The sequence below is a fragment of the Aotus nancymaae genome, unplaced genomic scaffold, assembly GCF_030222135.1.
Source record: "Aotus nancymaae isolate 86718 unplaced genomic scaffold, 86718_ANA_hifiasm-v0.15.2.pri h1tg000004l, whole genome shotgun sequence".
In the NCBI taxonomy this organism is placed as follows: Eukaryota; Metazoa; Chordata; class Mammalia; order Primates; family Aotidae; genus Aotus; species Aotus nancymaae.
Window position 1 is genome coordinate 40173029 of NW_026988415.1, and position 16647 is coordinate 40189675.

The 16647-nt window shown below is 44.7% G+C and overlaps 1 protein-coding gene across 6 annotated transcripts in view; it reads right to left on the reverse strand.

Moving 5' to 3' along the window:
- The window catches only part of FRMPD3 (FERM and PDZ domain containing 3), a 147904-nt gene that overhangs the window by 52108 nt on the left and 79149 nt on the right, over positions 1–16647 (reverse strand). For 2 of the 6 annotated variants that reach the window (XM_064361933.1, XM_012451682.2), the window contains 2 exons: positions 15354–15456; positions 12365–12410 (listed from right to left, as the gene is read on the reverse strand). The exons of 2 other annotated variants lie outside the window; for them this stretch is intronic. Coding sequence is in view for 1 of the 4 variants with exons in the window: in XM_012451682.2 (XP_012307105.2) it covers positions 12365–12410; positions 15354–15456 (149 nt within the window). In the remaining 3 variants the exon portion in view is untranslated. The remainder of the gene's footprint in view (positions 1–12364; positions 12411–15353; positions 15457–16647) is intronic. 2 more of the 6 variants (XM_064361916.1, XM_012451683.2) reach the window with 1 other exon arrangement.

Consider the following 16647-nt stretch of genomic DNA (forward strand, 5'->3'; position numbering starts at 1 on the left):
GAGTGCAATGGCACAGTCTCAGCTCACTGCAACCTCTGATTCTTGGGTTCAAGTGATTCTCCAGCCTTGCCTCCTGAGTAGCTGGGATTACAGGCATGCGCCCCCACACCCAGCTAATTTTGTATTTTTAATAGAGATGGGGGTCTCATCATGTTGGCCAGGCTGCTCTCGAACTCCTGACCTTAGGTGATCCACCTGTCTCAGTCTCCCAAAGTCTTGGGCTTACATGCCACCATGCCCGCTGGCTTTGTATTTCTTGAAAACTCCCCCACAACTTTAGCAGGAAGCATGATTAGCAAACACTGGAAACTAAGCTTTTCCTGGTTGCTCCTTGGATTCTAGCTCCCTGCTGAGCTCTGTATGGCCCAGCAAGCAGGAAATACAGGAGGTGCGCTGAGGGGCATCCTCATTGTCTTTAGGGGGGCGTTTATTCATTCATTTGACAAATTTAGCAAGGGCCTACTACATGCCACACACTATTCTAGGTGATGAGGTATAGAGCAGTAAATAAGACAGACAAAGCTCCCTAGCCTCATGGAGTGTCCATTCCAGCAGAGATAGACAGACAATAAATATCTTTTTGTATATTTACAAAAATAAGGTAGCAAAGAAGGACTATGAGGAAAAATAAGGCAGGGTAAAGTACTACACAAGAGAATGAGTGAGTTAGGGTGGGAGTGGTGAGGGTATTATTTTAGCAATTTTGAAATATACAATACATTATTATTAACTATAGTCACCATGCTGTGCAGTAGATGTCAAAAACGTATTCCTCCTGTCTAACTGAGCCTTTGTGCCCTTTGAACAGCATCTCCCCATTCCCTCTCCAACCTCAGTCTCTAGTGATCACCATTCTATGCTCCACTTCTATGATTTTGACTTTTTTAGATTACACATGTAAGTGAGATCATGTGGTATTTGTCTTTCTGTGTCTGGCTTATAATAAAAACTATTATTTCACTTAGCATGATGTCCTCCAAGTTCATCCATGTTGTAGCAAGTGTCAGGATTTACTTCTTCTTAAAGGCTGAATAGTATTCCATTGTGTATTTATACCACATTTTCTTCATCCATTAATCTGTTGATGGTGGACACTTAGGTTGTTTCCATATCTTGGCTGTGGTGAATAGTGCTGCCATGAACATGGGAATGCAGATGGCTCTTTGGCATAGTAATTTCAATTCCCTTGGATATATATTCACAAATAGGATTGTGGAGATTTTTTTTTATTTTTTATTTTTGAGATGCAGTCTTGCTCTGTCACCAGGCTGGAGTGCAGTGGCGCAATCTCAGCTCACTGCAACCTCCGCCTCTTCGGTTCAAGCAATTCTCCTGCGTCAGCCTCCTGAGTAGCTGCAATTACATATGCACCACCATGCCCAGATAATTTTTGTATTTTTCGTAGAGACGGGGTTTCACCATGTTGGCCAGGATGGTCTTGATCTCTTGACCTCATGATCAACCCACCTCGGCCTCCTAAAGTAGTGGGATTACAGGCGTCAGCCACCGCACCCGGCCTTAATTTTTATTTTTTTTTAGATGGAGTCTTACTCTGTCGCCCAGGCTAGAGTGCAGTGGCGTGATCCTGGCTCACTGCAACCTCTGCCTCTCCAGTTCAAGTGAGTCACCTGCTTCAGCCTCCCAAGTAGCTGAGATTATAGGTGTGCATCACCATGCCCAGCTAATTTTTGTATTTTTGGTAGAGACAGGTTTTCACCATGTTGGCCAGGCTGGTCTCAAACTCCTGACCTCAAGTGATCCACTCACCTCAGCCTTCTGAAGTGCTGGGATTACAGGTGTCAGCCATGGTGCCTGGTCACTGTGGGGGTTATTTTAGACAGGATGGTCAGGGAAGACCTCTCTGAGGATGAGACATTAAGCAGAAACTTAAGGAAGTGACGGAGAGACGGTCACCACGCTATCTGGAGAAAAGCTTCTGGGCAGAAACTACAGTAAAGGCCCTGAGGTGAACTGAGGTGTATGAAGAATAGTAAGGAAGGCCAAGGTGGCTGGAGTGGAGTGATGGAGCAGGAGCGGGAGTGGGAGGGGAGATGCTCAGAGATGCAGCTGGGAGCTGGGTCATGTAGGACCTTGTAAACCATGGTGAGAACTTTGGATTTCACTCCACTACAGGGTTTTGATTGAACAGGGTCTGGTATGCGTTTTAAAAGGAAGCTTCTGGCTGCTGTGTGGAAAACAAGTGTAGAAGGGCAATGGCAAAAGCAGGGAGACCAGTTGGGGGTCTCTAAGTACAATATTTGTAATTGCAATAAAATGGTTAAAACACAATGGAGGCTTGGGCTAGGATGGTAATGATGGAGATGATGAAAAATGAGTGAATTCCGGATATATTTTGAATACTGAATTAGGATGACATGTTGACTGGATATGAGGGTGAGAAAAAGGGAGATGTCAACTGGAAGAATGGAATTGCCATTACTGAGATGAAGAGGACTAGGGAGTGAATCAGGTTTGGGGCCACTTCAAACCCACCACCCCTATGGGCCTTGCCATGGAGCCTAAGTCCTACAATCAGGAATTTCTTTGTGTTAAGGCCCTGAAGGTCCCTGCCAGCTGGGAATATATTAGGCTATTATCTACCATTTACACTGCAGTTGAGATTCATTTACCAGATCAGCCACAGGAGGGCAGGGCCCTAAGATATACATCAGAAACAAACGTCCTCATTGTGTCTTGGGCCCTGGTCTCAGCTGTGTTCTCTGTTGGAGCCAGCAATCTCATTCCCTACAGAGGGCAGATTGCAAAAAGCCACTTGTTTCACCTGAGTCCAGCAGGAACTCAAGCAGTGAGTGTCAGTCCTGGCTGCATAGTAGAAATGCTGGAGGGGCTTTTAAAAATCCTGAAGCCCAGGCCCCACCGCAGACCAATTATATCACAATTCCTGGGGGTGAGGTCTGAGCATCATTATTTTTTTCAAGCTTCTGATGATTTCCAAATGCAGCCAAGATTAAGAACCATTGAGCTGAAGGAACCTTAGACTTCTCATCCTGAGCCAAAGGGGCAATTTGTTGGCAGCAGACAATATAGCACAATGAAATCCAGGGCTGGAGATCGTTGCAGAAAGTGATTACAGTATTGATTATACATGGAGTCGATAAATGCCTTTGTGTGTTGCACAGCCTGGTGCTACAATCCTGAGCGGGGGCTGCAGGCTGAGGCAGGAGCAAGAGAAAGGGGCAAGATAGTTAGAAAGATCTGCAACTATCCTCAGGCAGCTCTGTTTGATTCCATCTCCACAGTCATCCAAAGTTCCACCAAGGCACCACAAACATGAGGCAAATGGGATCTTCTTTCTACCTGACAGTCACTTTCTTTCTTCTCTGCCATCGTCTGCCCTCAGATGCCTGCATGGCACAGCGTGTGGAACAAGGCATCTCTAGAGACCTGAATGGGCCATGCAGTCCAACCTTCATTTTCACATGTGAAACAGAGGTCTGGGAAGAGGATACATTTTACCCAAAGTATTGAAATAATTGAGTAGCAGAGCTGAAACTAGAACCCAGGTTTCCTGAGCCTTGGATTAGTGGTTGTTCCCCCACAGCAGGCTAAAGCCGGGAGTCCATTCCTGATCGTTCATCCACTGGTTCTCGTTGTACCTCGGTGTTATTTAATGGACTCAAACAAATGAAGAACCCCAACTGGTATCCTTTTATGTATCCACCATGGTGGAAAGGATGGCATACTTGCTATCCCTACCAAAGATGCAAGATTAGATCCTGTCCTAGAGAGTTTCTGTTTGTACCACTGAAAACCAAAGATTCAGATAATTATAGGAGCAGACCACAAAGGAGGAAATGAAATTGTCAATATTTTCAGGGATAATAGTAATTTCCAGGTGTCTGTTTCAGAGTTATTTTCAGCTTGTTAATGCTTTATTCCTCATTGACCCTTGTCCTGTTGGTCTTTAAGATGCCGTCGTATTCTCAGTCTTCAGCCTTGATGCTGGTGACTCACTCATTGCCAGCTGGTGTCTGGTAGATGTCGTGCAGTCATGTCTAGCCTTATGCTCAGACACAGGTGAGGCCTGCTTTGCAGTGTGATATGAGGGGTCTCTCAGAGGCCTCTCTGTCCCACAGCATCTTCAAAGTTTAGCTGTGGGGCTTGAAGTTCGTAATATTAGGGGCACTCCTTTGAATTACAATGTTGAGAATTGGGAAGGTCCTGGTCAAAATGTGAATGTGGTAGCAGGAAGGCATGATACACTTCAGGGGCCAGCAAATTGCAGGCTGGCATGGGCCAAATCTTGCTCACCACCTGTTTTTGTAAATAAAGCTTTACTGGAACACAGCCATGATCTTCATTTATGTATTGCCTATGGCTGCTTTTGTACTACTACACATGGCCTCCAAAGTCTAAAATACTTATTATATGGCTCTTCAGAGAAACAGTTTGCCAACCCCTGCACTAAGTCATAACCATGCACTAACCAGCTGTTTTTAAAACTTGCCTGATGATAAGAATCACTGAGGAGTGCTTGTTAAAGCACAGATGACTAGGCTCGCACCAGATTTTAAAAGTTAGAATCTCTGGAAGAGTGGGGCTCAGAAATCTATAATTGTTGAAGATATCCCAATCCATTAAGCATAGATTAATTGAGTATGTTAAGGCTGGAACGTTTGAGCTCTTCACTGACCCTATTTTTTTCTCCAAGCAGCTGGGAATCTCATTTTGCAACAGGCACCCTTTCTGGCTAAAATAAATTTTGGCTTGAAACACGGGACTAGAATTGCTAAGTACCTCTGGGGCCACTGCAAGCTCCTTGAAGCAAATATGAAGCCAGCAGTTTGGTGGAATAAGGAATAGAAGAGACAGTCTGCCTTTCCTTCAGTGCAGAATTCAGCAGCTGGTTATTTTTTGATCATTTTTAAAAATTTGGTGCCTGTATTAGTACAGATGTCAAGGTTGTGATCAGTCAAATCTTGACCAAAGTCAGGTATAGGGCCAAATATTTTAGAGCAAGATAGGGCCCCGCTTTGGTGACTGAAAAAAATGAAGCTCAGGTTCTTGAAGCTTTGACTGATTCGCTCTTCTGCTGGCTGGCTGCCTTTGACACTGAGCCTACTTATAATCAATTCCTATAGCAACCACTGTGGGAGCCTAGGACAATGGAGGACCATTCTGGTTTCACCGATCACTGCTAAGGGAACCAGGGGACATTCCTTCCCACACTCAAGTCTGCCTAGACATGAACATATCCTCTCCCTGACTTCCAGAGCCCACCACAAACTACACCTGACTCTCTAGCCACCTCTCTCCAATATCAACTTCTCCTGCACTTGGTGGTTCTGTCCATAGCTGGACCCACTTCATGCTACTTCCTCCCTGTCCCCATCCTTCAGGGTCCTCAGGGAACGGTGTCCCTTTGACCAGCTAAATGCCATCACTTTACAGCTTAGTTCGAATTCTACCTTTATCCTGAATCCTTGCCCAACTCCTCCATTTCCCTTGTTGGATTTCCTATAGTACTCCTGTGAATCCACACTACCATCGCTCATCTCCTCAACCAGGCTGTATAAGCAGAGATTCCATTTTATGTTAATATGTCTCCCCCTAGCACCAAGCACATAGTAGACACGGCATAAAATATATTAGTTGATTGTTAAGATTAATTATGAATTAGCTCATGAATTCAGCATATATGGTTAGAGTATCTACCATCTGCCAAAAGCTATACGTCAGGAAGCTCTGTAGAAAACCACTTTGTCTCAGGCGGTTCCCATTACTTTGGCTTTATTTTTCTGGGAAGGTGGCTCCAAGTAAAGGGGATTCCAGTTCTTTAAGTACAGGCTGTTTTCAGAACCAGAAAACTAGGGTTTCATTTGAAACAGACTGTCTGTGCTTGCTTTACCAGGGTCATACTAGGTCATAATCCAGTACTTTATCTGTTTAAAAATATTTACTGAGTACCTACTGTGTGCCAAGGTCTAAGGGTATCAAGATTAATAAATATCCAGTCAGTCATGAGGACTACTCGGTAATTCAAAGATTAAGGAACACCCTTAAATACGCAGAAGCTTCTTAAATGGCTATCTATGCAGTATGGTTTGAGGGGCCCTAGGAAACAACTCCTGTGACCCGTCTCCCTAGTTGTCTGCCATGCTATGAGTCACTCTTGCAAGGAAAATGTCATCTGAAAGAGACTCTATATCAGAATCATTTGGTGAGCCTTTTTTTTTAGACAGAGTGTCACTCTGTTGCCAGGTTGGAGTGCAGTGGCGCGATCTTGGCTCACTGCAATCTTCGCCTCCTGGGTTCAAGCGATTCCTCTGCCTCAGCCTCCCGAGTAGCTGGAACTACAGGCATGTACCACCACGCCCAGCTAATTTTTTTGTATTTTAGTAGACACAGTGTTTCACCATGTTGGCCAGGGTAGTCTCGATTTCCTGACCTTGTGATCCGCCCACGTTGGCCTCCCAAAGTGCTGGGATTACAGGCATGAGCCACTGCGCCCGGCCTGGTGAGCCTTTTCAAAAGACCAATACCAGGACCTCATCTCCAGAGCTTCTAATTCAGTGAGTCAGGGCAAGAGCCCAAGTGTCAATATTTTTACGTTTTCTTTTTTTTTTCCTGTCTCTGCTGCTCGAATGAATCGGAACTGATAGTTTTCAGAGCTTCTCAGATGGTTCTAGTGCATAATCAGGGTCAAGAACGATTACCAAGCCAGGCGCAGTGGCTCACACCTGTAATCACAACACTTTGGGAGGCTGAGGTGGGTGGATTACTTGAGGTCAGGAGTTCGAGACCAGCCTGACCAACATGGTGAAACCTCATCTCTACTAAAAATACAAAAATTAGCCAATGTAGTGGCACATGCCTGTAATCCTAGCTACTGGGGGGGTGGGGCTGAACCTGGGAGGCAGAGGTTGCAGTGAGTTGAGATGGCACCACTGCACTCCAGCCTGGGTGGTAGAGCGAGACTCTGTCTCAAAAAAAAAAAAAAAACCATGAAAAACAAACAAACAAGAAAGAACCATTACCAGCCACAGTACGTAGGAGTAGCTATTAAGCTATTATCAGCCACAGAATGTAGGAGCTATTTATAGAAAGAGACTTGCAGATTGTCTGGTCCATTGTTTCCTAAATTTTTATTACAAAAACAGATTCCTGGGCCACATCCTGGACTTATCAGTGGTTGTCTTCTGGAAGAAGTGGTAATCAAGCTTTATTATGACAAGAGTTCAGTAAGAGGCAGGTCTCCTCACACCCATGAGATACCAAGTGCCTGCTGTCAACACAGCATTATTTTCGGTGATGTAGGAGGTATAACATTAAACACATGTTGGGGGTATTCAGGAAGCTTTCAGTATAGCTAAAGTGAGAAGATCTCTCAGTGGAGTCTTGTTAATGTAGTTATGTTCTATAACATTTCCATGAACATTGAATTAGTGAATACTGAACTGTTGCTACAATATTTCACATAGATTATGGTGCTAAATTTTAAAAACAACTCATCCTAGTAGCTTCTATGTTCTTTATTTTACAAAGAGAAAATGAAGCTCACAAGTGTTAAGTGACTTGCCTGAGGCCACTCCACTCACAGGTGTCAGAGTCAAGATTTCAACCCCGTCCAACTGGCCCCAGAACTGCAGTTTGCTTCTTGTACTACACTGCACTGCCCCCTATCGTCTCCATCCTCTGATTACCTCCGTATGGGAACTGACACAAGAAGGCAGAGCATCACCTTGTCCCACCTTGGCTGGGAACGTGTGCATTGGGTAAATCAACATTTTCACACTCTGCACATGTCTGCAAATGACCAGGGAGGTGCCGTGAGTATTGATTTTGGGGGTTATAAATAAATTGTAGGGAGTAGGCAAATTTGCAAATAGGGAATCTGCAAATAATGAGGATCGACTATACACGTATGCAAGGCTGATATTCAGTCGGGATGGCCATACCAGTTGTAAAATATGGAAAGATTCTTTCACACTGATTGATAAGAAGCCACTGCCCTAAGCTTTCTGGATGCCACCTGATCTCTCCTTCTGGACCTCCTTACAAACATAGATCAACTAAAGGATTAACATCTGGCACAAGTAGGAGGCCTGCAAGACTCTGCTCTGTAGCTATTACCGGCTTATATTTTGACTGGGTTGACTCCGACTGTAAAAGTATTTAAATGTTTTGACAATTACTCCCGTGTGTATGTGCTCATCCACTTCTATGCTCCAAGGGTTTGGAGAGCACAAGGCTGAGAACCAGAATGTAAGCTTGGTGAGGGCAGGGACCATGTCTGTCTTGTGCACTGCTATATTCCCAGCCTAGAAGAGTGTGCAGAATAGTAGGTGTTTAATAGGCTTGATGAGTGAATGAACAAATTAGGGAAATGCTCATTGAGGTTAATTAGGCAAAGCAGTTTGGAGAACATGAATATCAAACCAGGTCTTAAAAGAAACAGATACGTATTAGATGAGATGTGGAATAGCACAAGGACAAAAGTCCATAGGGCAGTAAGACCTAAGAAGAAAATGTTCCTAAGAAGGAGAAGGAAATCAGCCTGACCACAGCAAAGGGGCCATGGGTTGGGACCTGCAGAGTGAGCAGAACAGGGGGTAAGGGAATGTTGGAGGCACTGGGATGGGAAAGTTGAGATGGAGATTGGGGGGAATGTTAGGCCTTTTATTCTGCACCTGTTTGGACACTTGATTTCAGTTTAGGTTGCTTTGATGGCTGGAAGCTGGATTTCCTTCATTCCTTCAACCAATATTTATTGGCGCCTACTCTGTGCCAGGTGCTGGGGATACAGTAGTAACAAAACATAGTCCCTACCCTCACGGAGCTGACATTCTAATGATGGACAGAGAAAATAAACATGTAAATATAATATTTCATGGGAATGTAAAGTGGCACAACCACTTTGAAAAACAGTCCGGCAGTTTTTAAATAGGCTAAATATACACTTACTATTTGACCCAGCTATCGTCCACTTGGGCATTTATCTCAGAGAAATGAAAACTTATGCCCACAAAAATCCTGTACACAAATATTATAGCAGCTTTATTTGTAGTAGCCAAAAACTGGAAACAACCCACATGCCCTTCAATGGGTGCATGATTAAACAAACTGCAGTACATCCATGCCATGGAATACCGTGGACTTCTACTCAGCAATAAAATGGAACAAAATATTGATACATGCAGCAAGTTGGATGAATCTCGAGGGCATTTTGCTAAGTGAAAAAAGCCAGTCCCCAAAGGTTACATATTATATAATTGTATTTATATTTTATTTATTTATTTGTTTATTTATTTATTTATTTATTTTGAGATGGAGTATTGCTCTGTTGCCCAGGCTGGAGTGCAGTGGTGTGATCTCGCCTCACTGAAATCTCTGCCTGCCAGGTTCAAGCAATTCTCCTGGAGCAGTCTCCTAAGTAGCTGGGACTACAGGTGCACGCCATCACGCCTGGCTAACATTTTGTATTTTTAGTAGAGATGGGTTTACATCATGCTGGCCAGGCTGGTCTTGAACTCCTGACCTCGTGATCCACCCACCTTGGCCTCCCAAAGTGCTAGGATTACAGGTGTGAGCCACTATGCCTGGCCTTTTTGTCTGTTTTTTTAGAGAAGTGGTCTTGCTCTATTGCCGAGGCTGGAGTATAGTGGTGCTATCACAGCTCACTGCAGTCTCCAACACCTTGGCTCAAGCAATCCTGCTACCTCAGCCTCTCAAGTAGCTGAGACTACAGGTGTGCACTAGCACACCTGGCTAAATTAAAAAGAAAATTTTTAGAGATGAAGTGTCACTCTATGTTGTTCAGGCTGATCTCAAACTCCTGACCTCAAGTGATACTCCCACCTCAGCCTCCTAAGTAGCTGGAATTACAGATAAGAGCCACACTGCCTTGCTTCCATTTATATAATATTTTTGAAATGATAATATTACAGAAATGGAAAGTGGTTGACAGGGATTGGGGGTAGGAGGTGAAGTGAGTATGGTTATAAAAAGACAACATGAGGAATCCTTTTGGTGATAGACTTGTCCAGTGACTTTTTAAAACTTTAAATGTTTGTGGGTACATAGTAAGTATATATATATTTGTAGGGAACATAAGATATTTTGACACAGGCATGCAATGTGTAACAACTATATTATGGTAAATGGGGTATCTCGACTGTGTTGGTGGACATATAAACCCACATATGATAAATTCATATCTAACCATATACATATGTTTTATCATTTTTCCTGGGTTTGCTATTGCACATAGTCTTTGTTTTGTATTGTTTTGTTTTTTGAGATGGAGTCTCGCTCTGTCACCCAGGCTGGAGTGCAGTAGTATGATCTCAGCTCACTGCAACCTGTGCTCCTGGGCTCAAACGATCCTCACGCCTCAGCCTCCTGAGCAGCTGGGACCACAGTGCGCTTCACCACGCCCGGCTAACTTTTTTGTATTTTGTGTAGGGACAGGATTTCACAATGTTGGCCAGGCTGGTCTCGAACTCCTGGCATCAAGTGATTCACCTGCCTTGGCCTCCCAAAGTGCTGGGATTACAGATGTGAGCCACTGTGTCCAATCTATTGCACATAGTTATGTAAGATGGAACCATTGGGAGAAACAGGGTAACAGGTACATGGTATATCTCTGTACTGTCGCTGCAACTTCTTGTGAGCTATAATTATTTCAAAAGAAAAGTTAAAAAATATAATATTTCAGCTCTGATGAAGAAGGAGGCAATATCAGGAGATAGTGACAGGTAGATGCTATTTTAGAAAAAGTAGTCAAGGAAGGCTTCTGCAAGAAGGTGAGATTTGATAAGACCTGACTAACAAAGTAAACCCACACTGGGTCTACGATCAGAGTAGTAAATTCTAACCACACATCAAGCATGTTTTAGTGCGAGAACTGGTGGTCATTTTCAAGACAGGAGATTGGGAAGTTCGGACTGACTGCCCACTGCCCACTAGGCAACTGCACACGTGCAGCAAAGTAGTGGGGAGGGGACTACTGGTAACAACAATGGAGGGGTGGGGCTTGCCTGCCCAGAGACAGAGAACTGGAACTGAGAAGGGCCTATCTGCCTGGGAGCATTGTGTGTACATATGTGAGAGAGTGCATGAGTGTGTCTATATGTGAATAGTGTCTGTATGTGAGAATATGTACGTGTATGTGTGTGAGTGTACATCGAGGATCTGTGTGAGGCTATTATGTAGGAGTGTGTGAATGAATGTGAGTATATTGTGTGTATGTGTCAGTGTGTTTGTATGTGTGTGAGTGTATAAGTGTGTGAGTGAAGTTCACACTGATGAAGATGAGGTCTGGGAGCTGGGAGCCATGGGAAGAGGCAGTTAGTTTGAACCAGGATTGATTTGAACCCTGCTCTTGCCTGGTGAGGCCATGCTGTGCACTTGAGTTCCATCCCTCACTATGTCATCTCTGTCTCTGGAAAATCTTGCCCCATCCCTCAAGGTCCAGCTCAGGTGCAGCCTCCGCCTTTACGCCTTCTCTGATTTCATGTACCCTACCCCCAACAGATGTGACCTCTCCTGTGGCTATATGTTGAGGGTATGGCATCCATGCTGGGGTGCAGAGGACTGTTGGGGACATTGACAAGGGGACAGGTAGGCTGGAGGTAGAGTGAGGATTCTGAATTTTGCACATGGAAGTTTTGCACCTGGGTTCGCGCATTTACATTAAGATTGCTATAAGGATATAACCAATAATGGACATTGAACTTTCTAAAATCCAACTCTTGAGGAGAGGGGCCTGCAAATTTTTACTTTTAATAAGTAGTCCTGGCAACTATTATGATCAGGAATGTTTAGGAAACACTGCTCTACTTTAAATGTCTCAATGTACAGATGATGAAACAGATCCAGAATGAAGAACTGACTCATCCAAGGTCACAAAGCCAGTTAAGTGACTGCACCAGGACGAAGATGAATTTGTTTGTCCAACTGTAGCTCCCAGCAACTTTATATTAAATTCCCTAACATATGGTGCTGTGTCTCATATATTGTAGGTCATTTATATGAATAAGATTAGCACCTATCATCATCCAGGACTTTATGAGAGTTCACATTGAACAGATACATTTTAATGGAGCATAGCCAAAAAGAAGTGGAAACTGTATTTGGAATTGAGTCAGTGGGCAGCTTAAGTGGGTAAAAGCAGGAAGTGCAGGACAGAACACAGCACAGCACAGCCCTTCCAAATCCTCAGCTTTGGACGTGAGCAGAGACATGGTGTTCAGAAGGTATTCTTTAAGTTCACTCCTAAATCCTTGTCTCATATGTTGGCTGTAGTCTCTGAACCCCCAACCCCATCACTGTTGCTTTCCAATATGGAAATGTCATCTCTTCTTAGTCAGGAGGAAGGGCAATGGCAAAGAGGCTCACTCACCTGATGAGTGTGCAGAACTGTAAGAACGATGAATTCCTTAGCGCTCCTACAGAGAAAAGAGGGAACAGGAGAGTAGTGTATCATGCACTAGGTATTCATCTAGTACAAGAAGCAACACCAGAATTTTCCCCTGGCTGCATTCAGGTATATGGATTAGGACAGAGGGTAATCTGAGTGTCTGCATGGAAACTTCGCCTGCCATCATTTGTGGAGGCTGACACAAGCCATCCATATTAGTTCACAAAGGCATCCGAAGATGGTATTACCATTACCTCTGGGGTTGTCATTTTTTAGGTCTTCTTTTCATATTCCTTCTCACATACTCTCTGTAGAAATCTCCAAACCTTAGTTGCAATTTTATCTGTAGACTAGAAAATTCTAAAGGAAAACTAAAAGCCTACATGGTGGAACTCAAAGTCAGAGAGTCCTGGGAACCATGTACAATAATTGTTAGTAATTTGGTATTTAAGTGAGACAAGAAATTCAAAGGAAAAACCCAAAGGAGGTCATTTGGTCACCATGACTCATACTCAGCAGATTTGTTTTAATTGAGGGACCAAAAAAGAGAGCCAAGGAGCAACAGATGGAAGCCAAAACTCTCCAGATAGCAAATATTCAAAAGAATGAAGAATATGAAACTCTTGAGGCAAGAATTATGCCAATGATCAAAGAGGCTGTGAGGTATGAACGTTCTCTCCCAGGAATACATAATCCTTTAAAAGAACTAAAAGAAATGGAAATAGTTTGCCTTGAAGGAGCTTCCCCTCTCCTTGTTGGCCCTTTTCAAATGTTTATGTGAACAAAGTTATTTAAGAAGTAGAGTCAAGCTGCCGTTGATTCTGGGTATTCAAGAAATGCCAAGGCCTGCAGCTCAAGGACTTTGAACATTTCCCACATTTGGTGAGGCAAACTACAGGGATTAATCAGCCCCAGGGTCTGAGAAGTTCCCAGAAGTAAAGAGGAGCTGTGTTCCAGGAAAAATACCACAGGAAATCTTTCATCTTGAACAGGGAAGGGGAATGACATAAGTTGGATTATGTGACTCGTCTCCTCCAGCCCCTTCCATGCCTCCCCATTTCATTTAGAACAAAGCCACAGTCCTTCTGATGGCTTCAATGATTCTCCATTATCTGGACCTATTTTCTACAAGTCTCCTCTTTCCTTACCAACTCCAGTCCTACTGGCTTCTCTCCTGTTCCACAATTGTGCCAGACACACTCCTGGCCTTAGGGTCTTTGCACTGGCTGTTCTCTCTCCAATACTTTCTCCTCCTTCAAGTCTTTTTTCAAATGTCACCTTTTCAATGAGGCCAACACTGGCCCTACTGTTTAGTTACATTTTGCACCCCTGTGCCCAGCACTCCTGATCGTCTTTACCTGATCTATTCTCTATTCTTAATAACATTGATCAACTTCTAATATGTTGCACAACTACTTATCAGCTTTTCTGCTTATGATGTGTCTCCTTGCACTAAAATGTAAACTCCAATGAGCCAGGGATCTTTCTTTGTCTCACTCACTGCTGTATCTTCAGTGTCTGGAACAGTGGGTGCATCGAGGACAATAATAAATATTGGTTGATTGACTACCCACTGGCTCCCAAGGTTATCAAGAGTGTGCTCTGCTTTAACCCTGAAGGAGCTCTGGAGCCCCTCACAAAATCAGCCTACCTTGTTCTAGAGTGCAAAGATAGCCACTAAAAGCAAAGCAGGGACTTCCGAGGGACAAGGCTGAAAAAACCCCAACATGCCCTAATAGGATAGAAATAACTCACCCCATATTGGTGTGGTAACAGAGGGTGGAGGGTGGGAAAATGCAATAGACAACTGAACTTGGAGAAGAGACAAAGTAAAGATCATTAGGGATCAGACACATTTCAAGGTATTGAGCTGGAGGGAGCATGCCAAGGAAGACATGCTCTGGACTTGAGGAGGGAGCATTCCAAGCTCTCCAGAGCTAGTTAGAGGGTGCTGTTCCACACACAGAACGCTATGTCTGCCTTTGAAGGCAAGGGAGGAGCTCTGGGACCAGGTGGGCTTTTGGGAGCCCCAGAAAGATGACTAGGATGAAGACACTCTGAACCAGGAGGAGTTGAAGGAGATGGAGGTAGAGATGAAGATAGACTATGCAAGCGGATGAGAGAGAGGGTGAGAGAGGGAGAGAGGAAAGGAGAGAGAGAGAATGAGCAAGCATGTGCATGGTTCCATTTGGAGTGAAATAGCCAAGCTCCCCCAAACTGAGGTTAGCCTATGGAATTAAGAGCCTCTACCTCTTATTCTCTAATTCATTTTCAACAAATCTACACCAGGGTGTGTGTATGTGGTGTGAATGTGGGGCAGGAGAGTGTGTATAGTGTGTGGTGTGTGTGTGCATTTATGTGTGTGTAATGTGTGTAGGGGTAAGGGATGGGTAAAGGCGATGTGATTACTCTGCATTTACATAGAACAGTGATCCCACAGCATTCCCTTTCTTTGTCATCTGCTGCCATCTGGGGAGGGCATTAAGGGGCCACAAACACTACGGGCAGTATCCACACTGGGAGGTTCTTTTCCTCAACCCACTGGCCAGGGATTCTGATTTTCTTCTGGAGCGAGGGAGTTGGTTAATGTCTTGCTTGCACTGTGCATGTCTAGGATGTTCTTTTAATGGCTTCTCATCTGTCACTTGGTCTGTCCCACCGGACAAAAACAAAGGGGCCGGGATGAAGAGATTCCTCGGGTGGAGGGAGGTGGAGGTGAGACTCCAGCAGGCAGTTCTTTGTGTTTGTTCACATCATTGTGAAGCCAGTGTGTGTGAGATGCTAAGCCAGTGTGTGTGAGGGCTCCTGCTGACCCTAAATAGCTGGCCCCTGAAGTTCAGGAACGCTGTCTAGGGCTTCTTAGCCTGGAAGGATTCTGCTCTCAGAATGAGGGGGGACAGTGGTGGCACCATGTCACTGGTGAGACAGGGGTAGGGATACTGATCAGCTCCTGCCAAGAGGTCCCTGTTACCTGATAAGTTCTATGAGCCTCTCCCTGGGGGCTTCACTCACGTCTTCCTCATTAATAGCCACAATCTGGTCACCAGCCAGGAGCTTGTTCTCAGAGGGGCCTCCTGCAAAGGAGAGGAGAGAAGTGTGAGGGCTTAGGGCTACTGCTGGGAAAGTCCAGGTCTGGGAAAGTCCCCTGTGACTGCAGAAGCTGAAGTGGGTGCTGAGGCCTGGAGATGGTGCAGGCTGAGCAGTGGTGGTATAGGGGGTGCTATTCGAGCTCTCTGCTGCTGCTGCTGCTGCCTATAAGCAGATGGAGGGAAGAGGAATGAAGACAGAGAATGGAGTGGACCTCCTTTACCTCCATGCCAAGGAAGACATGCTCTGGACTTCAGGAGGGAGCATTCCAAAGCCCTCTAGAGCTGGTTAGAGGGTGCTGTTCCAAACACAAAATGCTAAGTCTGCCTTTGAAGGCAAGGGAGGGGTTCTAGGACCAGGTGGCCTTTTGGGAGCCCCAGAAAGATAAGTGGGATGAAAACACTTTATCTGGGCATGGTTTGGTAGCAAAAGGTCCCAAACTCAGATGAGGTCAATACATGTTTTACTGGCTTGCTTCTTAACAAGGAATGCAGACTTCCATCTCACAGAAGGGACTTGCTTAGGCACAAGGAATGACTTCTAGACTACTGTAGGTGGTCAGGTGACAGGAGGAGGGGGAAGGATCTTCTTACTTGGATATTATTCATACTTACTGATCTGGAAGGACTTAGGCATTGACTTGTCTGAAGACAGAGGGAAGAAAACCTAAACGGTTATTTTTTTTCAACACTGAGAAATGTCACTGTCCGACAAATGAGGGGAACAAAGCACATACCCTTGGGCAGTTAGATACTTGTTTTCTCTCCTCCCATTTCTTTCTTTTTTTTTTGTCTTTCTTTCTTTTATTTTATGGAGTCTCACTCTGTTGCCCAGGCTGGAGTGCAGTGGTACGATCTCATGCAATCTCAGCTCACTGCAACCTCCCCCTCCTGGGTTCAACAGATTCTCCTACCTCAGCCTCCTGAGTAGCTGGGATGACAGGTGCACTCCACCACATCCAGCTAATTTTTGTATTTTTAGTAGAGACGGAACTTGGCCATGTTAGCCAGGGTGGTCTTGAACTCCTGACCTCAGGTGATCTGCCCACCTCAGCCTCCCAAAGTGCTGGGATTACAGGCGTGAGCTGTCGTGCCCACCTCTCCTTCCCATTTCTACTGCAAGGTTAAGAAAGCAGACCTATATGAGGGCCGTACCTTCTTGATTGGGGCAAAGTGTGA